Source organism: Tachyglossus aculeatus, chromosome Y4 (genome assembly GCF_015852505.1).
Source record: "Tachyglossus aculeatus isolate mTacAcu1 chromosome Y4, mTacAcu1.pri, whole genome shotgun sequence".
In the NCBI taxonomy this organism is placed as follows: Eukaryota; Metazoa; Chordata; class Mammalia; order Monotremata; family Tachyglossidae; genus Tachyglossus; species Tachyglossus aculeatus.
In genome coordinates, this window is record NC_052096.1 from 2576579 (window position 1) to 2591799 (window position 15221).

A 15221-nucleotide genomic window follows, 5' to 3' on the forward strand; every position below is an offset into this window, starting at 1 on the left:
GTGGAGGGGGCTTCTGGGGACGAGGGGGAGAAAGGCCCCGGGGAAGGGGGCAGCTCGGGCCTAACGCCCCGGCCCTTCCCTGGCTCCCCTGGTCATCCCTGGGGTCTCCCTAGGGTGCGGACATGGGGTCAGTGGAGGCCCCGGGGGGCAGCGGGGGCTCCGTCCGTGAGTTCACGCGCCACGCGGCCGACGTGCTGCTCAACCTGAACGAGCTGCGGCTGCAGGGGACGCTCACCGACGTCACCCTGCTCGTGGCCGGACGCCCGCTCCGCGCGCACAAGGCCGTGCTCACCGCCTGCAGGTGCGGGGTCCCGAAGGGTCGGGGGGCAGGAGAGAGGTGGGTGGGCGGGAGGCCTGGGGGGCATCGAGGGAGACCCAGGAGCAGAGGGGTTGAATTGGGTAGGAAACAGTACAGAGAAGCCTGGACCTGGGGAGCCAGGGAGGGCAGGATCAGGGTGGCAGAAAGCCAGGGAAGCCCGCGACCATGATGGCAGGGAGCCAGGGAAGCCCAGAACCGGGGTGGCAGAGAGGCATGGAGGCTTGAAACCAGGAGGGCAGGAAGGCCCAGGACTGGTTGTTAGAAGGTAATACAGCATCGAGGGCAAGGAGGAATAGAAGCCTGGGATCAGGGCAGTTTGGAAACACAGTGTCTTGGGAGACAGAATGGCAGAGAAACTTGGGACCAGGGCGGCTGGGATGGCAGAGAACGAGGGTGGCAGGAAGGTCCAGGACTTGCTGGGGTGGGGGAGTGGGCATAGATTGGCCTGGGACCAAGGAGACAGAGAAGAATGGAAACCCGGAGGGGTTGGGGGGGGGCACAGTTAGGAGGAGAGACAAACAGAGACAGAGAGAGAGAGATACGCCCTGCGGAGGCAGAGGCAAGAGGAATGGGGTGCGTTAGGAAATAGGGGCCTGGGGAGAAGTGGGGGGGCTACAGGAAACTGAGTTAGTGGGCAGAGCTAACTGGAAGGCAGAGCTGGTGGCCACCTAGCCTCTGCTTTCCCCGGAAAAACACTGTCCGGAGCTGGGGAGGATGAGTGGGTAGGGCTCAACTGGCACCAGTGGGCGGAGTTTTGGGGTGGGGGGGGTGTCAAGGGATCAACCCCCTCCTATCTCCTTTCTCCCGGCGGGGCGGGGGCCAGAGGATCGACGCCTTCCTTTCTGCTCTCTCCCTGCGGGCGGCAGCGGCTTCTTCTACTCGATTTTCCGGGAGCGGCGGGGCGTCGTTGGCGGCGGGGTTGGCGGGGTGGATGTGCTGTCCCTGCCGGGCGGGGCGGAGGCCAGTGGGTTCGCCCCGCTGCTGGACTTCATGTACACGTCGCGCCTCCGGCTGTCCCTGGCCACCGCCCCGGCCGTGCTGGCCGCCGCCGCTTACCTGCAGATGGACCATGTGGTCCAGGCCTGTCATCGCTTCCTCCAGGCCAGGTGAGCCAGGGAGGCCGGGAGGGGGACAGGGGGCGGGGTCCCCCCCAACCTGAGGGTAATCATAATAATAATAATTGTGGTATTTGTTAAGCGCTTACTATGTGCTAAGCACTGTACTAAGCACGGGGGTGGGTACGAGCAAACTGGATGGGACATAGGCCCTGTCTCACATGGGGCTCATGGTCTCAATCCCTATTTAACAGATGAGGGAACCGAGGCCCAGAGAAGTGAAGTGATTTGCCCAAGGTCACACAGCAGACAAGTGGCAGGGGCAGAATTAGAACCCATGACCTTCTGATTCCCAGGCCCTTGCTCTAAACATTACACCATGCCGTATATATCTGGGTCATATGTATGTTTCTCCCTTTTAGACTGTGAGCCCACTGTTGGGTAGGGACTGTCTCTATATGTTGCCAACTTGTACTTCCCAAACGCTTAGTACAGTGCTCTGCACACAGTAAGCGCTCAATAAATTCGATTGATGATGATGATGATGATGATATAATTGTGTATATATCTGGAATTTATTTATGTATTTCTGTTAACGTCTGTCTCCCCCTCTAGTCTGTGAGCTTGTTGTGGGCGGGAAAGTGCCTGTTTGTTTTTATATTGTACTGTCCTAAGCGCTTAGTACAGTAAGCGCTCCATAAATACAATTAAATGAGGGAGGCGGACAGACGAGGAAGATGGCACCCTGGGAAGCAGACTGTCCTAAGCGCTTAGTACAGTAAGCGCTCAATAAATACAATTAAACGAGGGAGGCGGACGGACGAGGAAGACGGCACCCTGGGAAGCAGCGTGGCTTAGTGGAGAGACAGGAGGCCTGGGAGTCAGAGGTCATGGGTTCTAATCCCAGCACTAATCCCACTTGTCTGCTGCGAGTCCTTGGGCGAGTCACTTCACTTCATCGGTCCCTCATGGGAGCCCCATATGGGACAGGGACTGTGTCTAACCCAATTTACCTTGTGTCAACCCCAGCACTTAGAAGAGTGCTTGACACATAGTGAGTGCTTAACAAATACTGTTATTATTATTGTTGTTATCATCCTCTCTCTCTTTCTCCCTCTCCCTCTGTCTCCATCTCTCTTTTCCCTCGCTCAGCTACCAGCCGGGAAGCGTCTCCTTGAGACCCCCCGGGGCCGAGCCCCCTGCCCGTCCACCCCCGGGCAGCCCCCGCTGCTCCGAGGGGCACCCGGACCCCCCGACCGAGTCCCGCAGCTGCGGCCGTGCCCCACCGGATCCCCCCAACCCCGACCCCAAGGCCTGCAACTGGAAGAAATACAAGTTCATCGTGCTCAACTCCCGGGCCTCCCAGGGCCGGAACCGTTTCGGGGGAGAGGGGGAGGCCGCTGAGCAGGGACTCCCGGTCCGGCCCCCCAGCGGGGATGAGGCCTCGGGGAGCAGCGGGGAGGAGGGGCCCGGAGCTGGCCCCAGCCCCCAGCACAGGTAGGAGGGCAAAGTTGGGGCAACTCCGTACCCATTCTTCATTCAATCAGTCATATTTATTGAGCACCGTGTGCACAGCACTGTACTGAGCGCTTTGGAGGGTCCACTAGAACGATAAACAGACACATTCCCCGCCCACGACAAACTTACAGTCTAGATGGGGAGACAGGCATTAACATAAATAGATGAGTAAATGGCAAATATAGACATAAGTGCTGTGGGGCTGGGGGGCATAAAGGGAGCAAGTCAGGGCAAGGCAGAGGGAGAGGGAGAAGATCAAAGGAGGGTTGAGTCAGGGAAGGCTTCTTAGAGGAGATGGACCTTCAATAAGGCACATTTTTAGACTGTGAGACTGTCTCTATATGTTGCCAACTTGTACTTCCCAAGCGCTTAGTCCAGTGCTCTGCACACAGTAAGCGCTCAATAAATACGATTGATGATGATGATACCCTAAATATCACCTACACCATTAATCAATCGATCATCCCTATTGAGCATTTACTGTGTGCAGAGCACTGGACTAAGCGCTTGGGAGAGTGAAATACAACAGATTTGGAAGGCACGTCCCCGCCCATAACCTTACAGGAGGGGAAGGCAGGCATTAATATAAATAAATTAATGAAATTACAGATTGTGTTCCACTACTGGAGTGGAAACCCCATATAGGCAGGGAACATGCACTTAGTACTAATCGCGGTACTTGTTAAGCGCTCACTAATTGCTGAGCGCTGGGGTGGATGCGATACTATCGTATCAGACACACTTTGAAAGAGCCTAGTATAGTGCTCTGCACCAGTTGGGTGCTCAATAAATATTACTTCTCGATAAGGGAAGCAGTAGCACAGTGAGGTGTAATGGAAAGTGCATGGGCCTGAGAGTTTTAGGACCTGGGTTCTGATTCCAGCTCTGCCACGTGCCTGCTGTGTGACCTTGGGCAACTCATTTCACTTCTCTGTGCCTCAGTTTCCTCATCTGTAAAAATGGGGATTCAACAGATGTTCACTTTCCTCCTTAAACCGTAAGCCTCACATGGGACAGGAACTGTGCTCTGAAAGCAGCGTGGCTCAGTGGAAAGAGCGAGGGTTTGGGAGTCAGAGGTCATGAGTTTGAATCCTGGCTCTGCCACTTGTCAGCTGTGTGACCTTGGGCAAGCCACTTAACTTCTCTGTGCCTCAGTTACCTCATCTGTAAAATGGGGATTAAGACTGTGAGCCCCAAGTGGGACAACCTGATCACCTTGTAGCCCCCCCAGTGCTTAGAACAGTGCTTTGCACATAGTAAGCGCTTAACAAATACCACCATTATTATTATTATTATCTACCTCAGTGCTTGGCAACTAGTGAGCACTTAACAAATACTATTATTATTGTCATTTGGGACAGGGACGTGTCTAACCTGATTACCTCGTGACTACCTCAGTGTTGGCACATAGGAAATGCTTAACAAATACTATGATTAGTACTAGTAGTAGTAGAAGCAGTTATATTAATATTAGGCGGGACAGGGACTGGGTTAGACCTGATGATTTCGTATCTACCTCAGTGTTTAGTTCAGTGCTTGGCTCACAGAAAATGCTTAACAAATATCACTATTAATAGGCCTGGGAGTCAGAAGGACATGGGTTCTAACCCCAGCTCTGCCACTTGTCTGCTGTGTGACCTTGGGCAAGTCACTTCACTTCTCAGTGCCTAAATTACTTCCTCTGTAAAATGGGGATTGAGACTGCGAGCCCCACGTGGAACAGGGACTGTGTCCAACCTGGCAAATTTGTATCTAATCCAGCCCTTAGTACAGTGCTTGGAACATCGTAAGGGCTTAATAAATACCATTATTATTATTATTACATTGGGCAGGGACTTGTGTCCGACCTGATGATCTTGTAACTACCTCAGTGTTTAGCCACATGAGAAGCGCTTAATAAGTAGCACAATTATCAGGACAACTGAAGGCAGGGAGGGAGATGCGGCCTGAAAAGGGGTGGGCGGGGCTGATCATTCATTCATTCAGTCGTGTTTATTGAGCGTTTACTGTGTGCAGAGCTCTGTCCTAAGCGCTTGGGAAGTACAAGTCGGCAACATATAGAGACGGTCCCTATCCAACAACGGGCTCACAGCCGTAAAAGGGGGAGACAGACGACAAAATACAACATGTAGACAAGTGTCAAAGATAGATCGAAAGAATAGGAGGGGTGTGGTCTGGAAGGGGGTGGGAGGGGCTAACAGACCCCAAAAGGGTTGTGGCCTAGAAACAGGAGACTTGGGGGAGGCAGGAGATTTATGCTTCTAAGGGGAGGGGGATCCCCGGGGGGAGAAGGAAAGGCAAAAACGTTTTACAAGCCCTAGGGCTGATGTGGGATGGAGGAGGCGGGGCTAGCGCACGTGTAAGAGGCAGATTTGGCCTTTACTCTGCCCCTGGAGATAATAATAATAATAATAATAATAATGATGGTATTTGTTAAGCGCTTACTAAGTGCAAAGCACTGTTCTAAGCGCTGGGGAGGTTACAAGGTGATCAGGTTGTCCCCCTGGGGGCTCACAGTTTTAATCCCCATTTTACAGATGAGGTAACTGAGGCACGAGTAACCATGAGTAACCATGTCCACGGCCAAGTGCTGTAGGAAGAGCACGGGAGTGGGAGTCGGGACACCTGGGATTCATTCATTCAATCGTATTTATTGAGCGCTTACTGTGTGCAGAGCACTGGACCAAGCGCTTGGGAAGTACAAGTTGGCAACATATAGAGATGGTGGCTGGGCTCTTCAGTTTAAGGAGTCCCGCCTCAATCAATCAGTCAGTGGTATTTATTGAGCACTTATTACGTGCAGAGCACTGTACTAAGTGTTTGAGAGAGTCCAAGGCAACGGGACTAGAAGACATAACAGGCCTCTCCCCCTTCGCTTCTCCGCAGGCTGTCCCCGGCCCCCCACCTGCTGCTTGGACACCCAGGAAAGGGGGCTCCCGGATCCCCCCACCCACAGTCAGGTGAGCCGCACCTCTGTTCCCAAGCGCTTAGTACAGTGCTCTGCTTAATTTATTGGCGGGGGTTGCCTAGGGAGGCACCCACTCTGAGCGAGCAGGCAGGCGGGAGGGTCCCCGGATCCCCTCCCCCAAGGGGTGACAACAGGGGTGATATGTAGTCGCGTTTTTTGAGCGCTTACGCTGTGCAGTGCATTGGACTAGGCACTTTGTGAGGACAGTATAACGGATACTTTCCCTGCCCACAAGGAGCATACATTCTAGAGGGGGAGGTAGACATTAATAAAAATAAATAAATGACAGATATGAACATAAGTGCTGTGGGGCAGGGAGGGGGGATGAGTAAAGAAGCAAGTCAGTAAGACGCAGAAGGAAGTGGGAGAAGAGGAAAGGAGGGCTTAATCAGGGGAGTAGTCTTGGGGGAGATGGGCCTTCAAGAAGGCTTTGAAGGAGGGAGAGTCATTGAGGAGGAGGAAAGAAGGGAGTGTTTTGATAAGGTGTGAAGAATGTGTTGGGCGCAGGAACGGGAGAGAAAAGAGAAAAAGGCTGGGAGGCAAGCCCTAGCCCTCACCCTCTAGCCCTGCCTTTGCCTTGGTCACGGGTATTAGCTCTTTAGCAGGGAGTGGGTGGAGCGAGAAGCCCCGGGCCTTAGTTGGTGGTTAGGGGAGATTGGTCCCTCCGGGGTTGGTGTTCTAGGGGAACCCCTAACCCCCCTCCCCCAAATTCTGGCCTCCCCAACCCTGACGATGATCTACTGGGGAAGCAGCGTGGTATAGTAGCAAGAGCACGGGCCTGGGCATCACAAGGTCATGGGTTTTAATCCCGACTCTGCCGCTGGGCAAGTCACTTCACTTCTCTGTTCCTCAGTTACCTTATTTGTCAGATGGGGATAGAGACTGTGAGCACCACGTGGGACATGGACTCTGTCCAACCTGACTTGTTATAATAATAATAATGTTGACATTTGTTAAGCGCTTACTGTGCAAAGCACTGTTCTAAGCGCTGGGGGGGGATACAAAGTGATCAGGTTGTCCCATGTGGGGTTCACAGTCTTAATCCCCGTTTTACAGATGAGGTAACTGAGGCTCAGAGAAGTTAAGTGACTTGCCCAAGGTCACACAGCAGACATGTGGCGGAGCCGGGATTCGAACCCATGACGAATATCCACCCCAGCGCTTAGTACAGTGCTTGGTACATAGTAAGTGCTTAACAAATGCCATCATTATTATTACAGGGAGCGGCCTCTTCAGCTGCCACGACTGTGAGCTGCCCTGCCCAGAGGAGGGTGGGGCGGGGGGTGTGGGACCCCCAGCCTCGGTGGAGGACAAGCCCTACAAGTGCCAGCTGTGCCGCTCCGCCTTCCGCTATAAGGGCAACCTGGCCAGCCACCGGGCCGTGCACACGGGTACGGGCCGAGCGGGTTGGGGTGTGCCGCCTGGGACGCCGGCACCCAAGAGGGGGTGTTTTCCGGGTGGTCCTCGTCCCTCCCTGCCCCCCAGCCCCTGTTGGGTGTCCCCACTTTCCCTCTCTCAGGAGAGAAGCCCTACCACTGCTCCATCTGCGGGGCGCAGTTTAACCGCCCGGCCAACCTCAAGACGCACAGCCGCATCCACTCCGGGGAGAAACCCTATAAGTGCGACACTTGCGGTTCCCGCTTTGTGCAGGTATGGGTGGAGGGCCGAGGGGAATGTAGGGGGGGATGCGGGGCAGGGGGAGTGAGGAGTCGGGGCCTGGGGGAGGGTGGGGAGGGTGGCGCTGAGGGGAGGAGGAAGAGAGCAGCGTGGCTCAGTGGAAAGAGCACAGGCTTTGGAGTCAGAGGTCATGGGTTCAAATCCTGGCTCCGCCACTTGTCAGCTGTGTGACTTCGGGCAAGTCACTTAACTTCTCTGGGCCTCAGTTCCCTCATCTGTAAAATGGGGATTAAGACTGTGAGCCCCCCGTGGGACAACCTGATCAACTTGTAACCTCCCCAGCGCTTAGAACAGTGCCTTGCACATAGTAAGCGCTTAATAAATGCCAATTTTTTAAAAAAAGAGAGGAGGACTGGGGCCTGGCATGGGGGGGAGGAGAAGGAGGGGCACGAGACCTGATGAGAGGAGAAGGAGGAGGAGAAGGGGGCCTGAGGCCTGGTGGGAGGAGGAAGAGGAGGAGGAGAAGGGGGCCTGAGGCCTGGAGAGAGGAGGAAGAGGAGGAGGAGAAGGGGGTCTGAGGCCTGGTGAGAGGAGGGGGGGGGGGGCTGGGGCCTGGCGAGAGGAGGAAGAGGAGGAGGGGGGGGGGGGGGTCTGAGGCCTGGCGAGAGGACGAAGAGGAGGAGGAGGCATGCGGCTGGGCCCGAGGAGGGTGGGGGGAGCATAGCCTGGCTCCGGGGGAGGAGGAAGAGGAGGACGGGGCAGGGCTCGGGGTGTGGTGGTAGAAAGAGGAGGGGCTTGGTGCCACGGCTCCGTGGAAAGAGCCCGGGCTTTGGAGTCAGAGGTCATGGGTTCAAATCCCGGCTCCGCCAATTGTCAGCTGTGTGACTTTGGGCAAGTCACTTCACTTCTCTGGGCCTCAGTGACCTCATCTGTAAAATGGGGATTAAGTCTGTGAGCCCCACGTGGGACAACTTGATTACTTTCTATCTACCCCAGCGCTTGGAACAGTGCTTTGCACATAGTAAGCGCTTAATAAATGCCATTATTATTATTATTATTATTATTAAAATGGGGATTCATTCATTCAATCGTATTTATTGAGCGCTTACTGTGTGCAGAGCACTGTACTAAGCGCTTGATTAGATTGTGAGCCCCATGTGGGACAACCGGATCACTTGTATTCCCCCAGTGCTTGGAACAGTGCTTGGCACATAGTAAGTGCTTAATAAATGCCATCATTATTATTATTATTATTAAAATGGGGATTCATTCATTCATTCAATCGTATTTATTGAACACTTACTGTGTGCAGAGCACTGTATTAAGCACTTGATTAGACTGTGGGCCCCACGTGGGACAACCGGATCACCTTGTATTCCCCCAGTGCTTGGAACAGTGCTTGGCACATAGTAAGCGCTTAACAAATGCTGTCATTATTATTATTATTATTAAAATGGGGATTCATTCATTCAATCGTATTTATGGAGCGCTTACTGTGTGCAGAGCACTGTACTAACAGCAGTGCTCTGCACACAGTAAGCGCTCCATAAATACGATTGATTGATTGATTAGATTGTGAGCCCCATGTGGGACAACCGGATCATTCATTCATTCATTCAATCGTATTTATTGAGCGCTTACTGTGTGCAGAGCACTGTACTAAGCGCTTGGGAAGTACAATCAATCAATCAATCGTATTTATTGAGCGCTTACTATGTGCAGAGCACTGTACTAAGCGCTTGGGAAGTACAATCAATCAATCAATCATATTTATTGAGCACTTACTGTGTGCAGAGCACTGTACTAAGCGCTTGGGAAGTCCAAGTTGGCAACATATAGAGACAGTCCCTACGCAACAGTGGGTTCACAGTCTAAAAGGGGGAGACAGAGAACAAAACCAAGCATACTAACAACATAAAATAAATAGAATAGATATGTACAAGTAAAATAAATAGAGTAACAAATATGTACAAACATATATACATATATACAGGTGCTGTGGGGAAGGGAAGGAGGTAAGATGGGGGGGGGATGGAGGCCTTCCCAGACTGAGCCCCTTCCTTCTTCTTCCCCTCGTCCCCCTCTCCATCCCCCCATCTTACCTCCTTCCCTTCCCCACAGCACCTGTATATATGTATATATGTTTGTACATATTTGTTACTCTATTTATTTATTTATTTATTTTACTTGTACAGATCTATTCTATTTTATTTTATTTTGTTAGTATGTTTGGTTTTGTTCTCTGTCTCCCCGTTTTAGACTGTGAGCCCACTCTTGGGTAGGGACTGTCTATGTTGCCAACTTGTCCTTCCCAAGCGCTTAGTCCAGCGCTCTGCACACAGTAAGCGCTCAATAAATACGATTGATGATGATGATGCCTACTGTGTGACCATCATCATCATCAATCGTATTTATTGAGCGCTTACTGTGTGCAGAGCACTGTACTGAGTGCTTGATCATTACCATCATTATTATGGGGAGGAGGGAAAGGAGGAGAGGGAGCTGCTCCTCTATAAATATCATTTATTGGTATGGGGGGGGGCGCTGCTTATGAGGGAGGCAAGATGGCGGGTGGGGCCGTTTCTCCTTCAGAGGAGAGTCCCCTGGGTGAGGCTGTGAGGGCGGGAAGCCACGCCCCCGGTTGACGTCATCACGCTGGCGTGAGGGGGCGTGGCCTCGTCAGCGCCCCCGGCCGTCCTCCAGGTGGCGCACCTGAGGGCCCACGTGCTCATCCACACCGGGGAGAAGCCCTACCCCTGCCCCACCTGCGGCACGCGCTTCCGACACCTGCAGACCCTCAAGAGCCACGTGCGGATCCACACCGGCGAGAAGCCCTATCACGTGGGTACCGGGGGGTAGGGGGAAGGGCGAGGGTATGTCTGTGTGTATCAAAATCATCATCATCAATCGTATTTATTGAGCGCTTACTGTGTGCAGAGCACTGGACCAAGCGCTTGGGAAGTCCAAGTTGGCAACATCTAGAGACGGGCCCTACCCAACAGTGGGCTCACAGTCTAGAAGATATACATAGCTATATGTATTTTTTTAATTCATTCATTCAATCGTATTTATTGAGCGCTTACTGTGCGCGGAGCACTGGACTAAGCGCGCTTGGGGAGTCCAAGTTGGCAGCATAGAGAGACGGGCCCTACCCGACAGCGGGCCCACAGTCTAGAAGGGGGAGACAGACAACAAAACAGAACGTATTAACAAAATAAAATAAATAGAATGAATATGTACAAGTAAAATAAATAAATAGAGTAATCAATCAGTCGTATTTATTGAGCGCGTACTGTGTGCGGAGCACTGGACCAAGCGCTCTTGGGAAGTCCAAGTTGGCAACATGGACGGGCCCTACCCGACAGCGGGCCCACAGTCTAGAAGGGGGAGACAGACAACAAAACAGAATGTACTAACAAAATAAAATAAATAGAATAAATATGTACAAGTAAAATAAATAAATAGAGTAATCAATCGTATTTATTGAGCGCGTACTGTGTGCGGAGCACTGGACTAAGCGTGCTTGGGGAGTCCAAGTTGGCAACATAGAGAGACGGGCCCTACCCGACAGCGGGCCCACAGTCTAGAAGGGGGAGACAGACAACAAAACGAACGTATTAACAAAATAAAATAAATAGAATAAATATGTACAAGTAAAATAAATAGAGTAATCAATCGTATTGAGCGCTTACTGTGCGCGGAGCACTGGACGAAGCGCGCTTGGGAAGTCCAAGTTGGCAACATAGAGAGACGGGCCCTACCCGACAGCGGGCCCACAGTCTAGAAGGGGGAGACAGACAACAAAACAGAATGTATTAACAAAATAAAATAAATTGAATAAATATGTACAAGTAAAATAAATAGAGTAATCAATCAATCGATCGTATTTATGGAGCACTTACTGTGTGCGGAGCACTGGACTAAGCGCTTGGGAAGTCCAAGTTAGCAACATAGAGAGATGGGCCCTACCCGACAGCGGGCCCACAATCTAGAAGGGGGAGACAGACAACAAAACAGAACGTATTGACAAAATAAAATAAATAGAATAAATATGTACAGGTAAAATAAATAAATAAATAGAGTAATCGATCAATCGTATTTATTGAGCGCTTACTGTGTGCGGAGCACTGGACTAAGCGCGGTTGGGAAGTCCAAGTTGGCAACATAGAGAGATGGGCCCTACCCGACAGCGGGCCCACAGTCTAGAAGGGGGAGACAGACAACAAAACGGAACGTATTAACAAAATAAAATAAATAGAACAAATATGTACAAATAAAATAAATAACTAAATAGAGTAATAAATACGTACAAACCTATATACATATATACAGGTGATGTGGGGTGGGGAAGGAGGTAAGGCAGGGGAGATGAGGAGGGAGAGAGGAAGGAGGGGGCTCAGTCTGGCTCCCTCAGCTCGGGAATAATAATAATTGTATTCTATATAAACATATATGTATTTTTTAACGGTATTTGCTTGGCACGATGGTAGACACAGCATACTCAGGTTGGACACAGGTGTCCCACATGGGGCTCATAATAATAATAATGATGGCATTTATTAAGCACTTACTATGTGCAAAGCACTGTTCTAAGCGCTGGGAGGATACAAGGTGATCAGGTTGTTCCACGTGGGACTCACAGTCTTCATCCCCATTTTACAGATGAGGTCACGGAGGCCCTGAGAATAATAATAATGGTATTTGTTAAGCGCTTACTATGTGCAAAGCACTGTTCTAAGCGCTGGGGGGGATACAAGGTGATCAGGTTGTCCCACGTGGGGCTCACAGTGTTCATCCCCATTTTACAGGTGAGGTCACTGAGGCCCAGAGAAGTGAAGTGACTTGCCCAAAGTCACACAGCTGACAATTGGCAGAGGCGGGATTTGAACCCATGACCTCTGACTCCAAAGCCTGTGCTCTGTCCACTGAGCCATGCTGCTTCTCATCGTCTTCATCCCTGTTTTACAGGTGAGGGAGTGGAGGCAGAGAACTTAAGTGACTTCCCCAAGGTCACACAGCAGACAAGTGGCCAAGCCCAATCAATCATATTTATGAAGGAAGGGTTTACTGCAACACTTGTTTTAAACGGTATTTGTTAAGCACATACTATGTGCCAGGCACTGTACTAAGCACTGGGATGGATCCAAGCCAAGAGGATTGGACACAGTCCCTGTCCCACGTGGGGCTCGCAGTCTTAACCCCCATTCAACGGATGAGGGAACTGAGGCCGAGAGACGAGAAGCAGCATGGCACAGTGGCTAGAGCATGGGCCTGGGAATCAGAAGGTCATGGGTTCTAATTCTGCCACTGCCGCTTGTCTGCTGGGTGATCTTGGACAAGTCACTTCATTTCTCTGGGCCTCAGTGACCTCATCTGTAAAATGGGGATTGAGACTGGGAATCCCACATGGGACAGGGACTGTGTCCAACCTGATTTGCTTGTATCCACCCCCCCCAGCACTTAATACAGTGCCTGGCATACCGCAGTTATTATCAAGTGAAGTGACTTGCTCAAGGTCACCCAGCAGACACGTGGCGGAGCCCAATCAATCGCTATTTATTGAGGGCTCACCAATCAGTCAGTTGTATTTTTAGACTGTGAGCCCACTGTTGGGTAGGGACTGTCTCTATATGTTGCCAACTTGTACTTCCCAAGTGCTTAGTACAGTGCTTTGCACACAGTAAGCACTCAATAAATACGATTGATGGATTGTATTTATTGAGGGCTCACTCTGCTCAGAGCACAGTTTTAAGCTCTTGGGAGAGTAGGAGTCAGAGGTCACGGGTTCAAGTCCCACTCCAACAATTGTCAGCTGTGTGACTTTGGGCAAGTCACAACCTCTCTGTGCCTCAGTTACCTCATCTGTAAAACGGGGATTGAGAAGACTGTGAGCCCCCTGTGGAGCAACCTGATCATCACCCGGCACTTAGAACAGTGCTTTGCATGTAGTAAGCGCTTATAAATGCCATCTTTATTATTATTATTCTGACGATACTGGGAGACATGATCCCTGCCCAATGCCAAATCGTTTCTTCCTCCCGCTTCTCCCATCCAGTGCGAGCCGTGCGACCTGCACTTCCGCCACAAGAGCCAGCTGCGCCTCCACCTGCGACAGAAGCACGGGGCCACCACCAACACCAAGATCCGCTACCACGTCCCGGGGACCCCCTGCTGAGACCCAGGCCGGTCCATCCCCACCCCCCACCCCGCCTCGCCACCGAGGGCTGGCCGGGCAGGACCTCTGGGTCTCCGGTGGGGGCTGGGGAGCAGGCCCCCGGGGGCCCCAAAGGGAGAGCAGGGGTAACAGACCCAGGAGGTGTGGTGGTGGGGGGGGGTCTGCAGCCGTTTCGCTGGTCGAAATCTCTCTCTTTCCCTGCACCCCTCCCTCTCGGGTGTGTGTTTGTTGGGGGAGGAGGACACCTGGGTCCCCCAGGAGCTGATGGAGCAGGGAGGAGGCAGGACATCCCTTCTGCCGCTGCTCCTCTGTAAATATAATTTATTGGGGCCCAGGGCTGGGGACGACCCTTCCCCATTAGCTTCTTTCCCACCCCCACCCCGGGAGGAGGAGGTGGGACATGATGGATGCAGGGATGTGAGGAGACTGCCTGATCTCCCCTCAGCATTCCCTCACCTCTCCCACCTCCTGCATCCCGATGGGAAGGGGGTGTGTGGCAGGAAGTGACCTCGCTTCCATATGAGATGAGGTCACTGCTCCGCAGGCGGAGCCTACCACCAGCCCATACTACCACCCGGCTTGGAAGAGAATTCTCTTTCGAAGTCAGTTTCTTCTTTTAGTGTCTTGACCCCTGCTGCCTGGCAGGCTCTAGCAGCTACTCCAGAAGAGGTCAGGCACCTCTTGGGTTCTGGAGCCGGGTAGGGCCAGTACTGGAAAACCGTTCCTACGGAGGGTCTAGAACTGGATCTGTGATCCAGCTTCGGGACTGAAAGTGAGCGAAGGCCTGTGACGGGTTTTAAAAGGCCAGGTGCTCTTGGGAAGAGGCAAATGCTTCCAAAAAGGTCTAAGACTCTGAAAGTTACTTAGGCCCCTTCATAGAAAGACTGTTCAAGTTCTGAGACTCCGTGGCCTGGAAGAGTTGGGTGTGGAAGACTTTGTGGGGGACACGTGAGCCCCTCATTTCTCACAGGACTAGCCTGGCCTTGGATGGGAGAACCTAGCTTCTCTCAGATTCTTCCTTATCTGGATCTGGGGTAACCCTTATCCCTCTAGAACCAGATCTGGTAACCTTTGGGGTTTTAGCACTGTCAGTCTCCTCTCTGGTATTTTAGAATGTCTCGAGTTCCAGAATACTTAAAAATCGGGTCAAGGCCCCTGTCTCGAAGAGGGTCTGAAGCACCTTTCCCTCCCTGGCATTTTAGAACAAAACCCTCTGGGATTCTGGAACTCTGACTCTTGCTTTTTTATTTTATTTTATTTTTATTTTTTTCTCTTAAAAAAAATCCTTCCAGAAAGACTTGACCTCTCATGTGGGCTAGCCCCGAGTTTGGAGTCTGTCTTGCTCTAGAACTGGGTCTGAGACCCTGTCTTTTGTTCTAGAAGTCTTTGGCACTTGGATATTGTTTTTTTTTGTTTTGTTTTTTGTTTTGTTTTTGTTCTAGAGAGGGTTCTAGAACAGGTCCTTGATGTCACTTCCTAGTTTTCTGAGAGCTGCTCCCAGTTTGGTGGCTCGGACCCCCACCGGAGCTCTAGGGATGGGTCTGAGACCCTCTGCAGAGCCCTCCTCTC

The 15221-nt window shown here is 51.9% G+C and overlaps 1 protein-coding gene across 1 annotated transcript; it reads left to right on the forward strand.

Annotated features, from left to right (window-relative positions):
- The first annotated feature begins 92 nt into the window (after positions 1 to 92).
- Positions 93 to 14886, forward strand: BCL6B (BCL6B transcription repressor). The gene is made up of 8 exons (XM_038768769.1): positions 93 to 301; positions 1186 to 1425; positions 2527 to 2871; positions 5779 to 5852; positions 7081 to 7251; positions 7380 to 7510; positions 10181 to 10318; positions 13533 to 14886. Exons 1-8 carry the CDS (start codon positions 123 to 125, stop codon positions 13650 to 13652), a joined length of 1398 nt encoding a protein of 465 aa, XP_038624697.1. The 5' UTR covers positions 93 to 122; the 3' UTR covers positions 13653 to 14886.
- Positions 14887 to 15221: the final 335 nt, after the last annotated feature.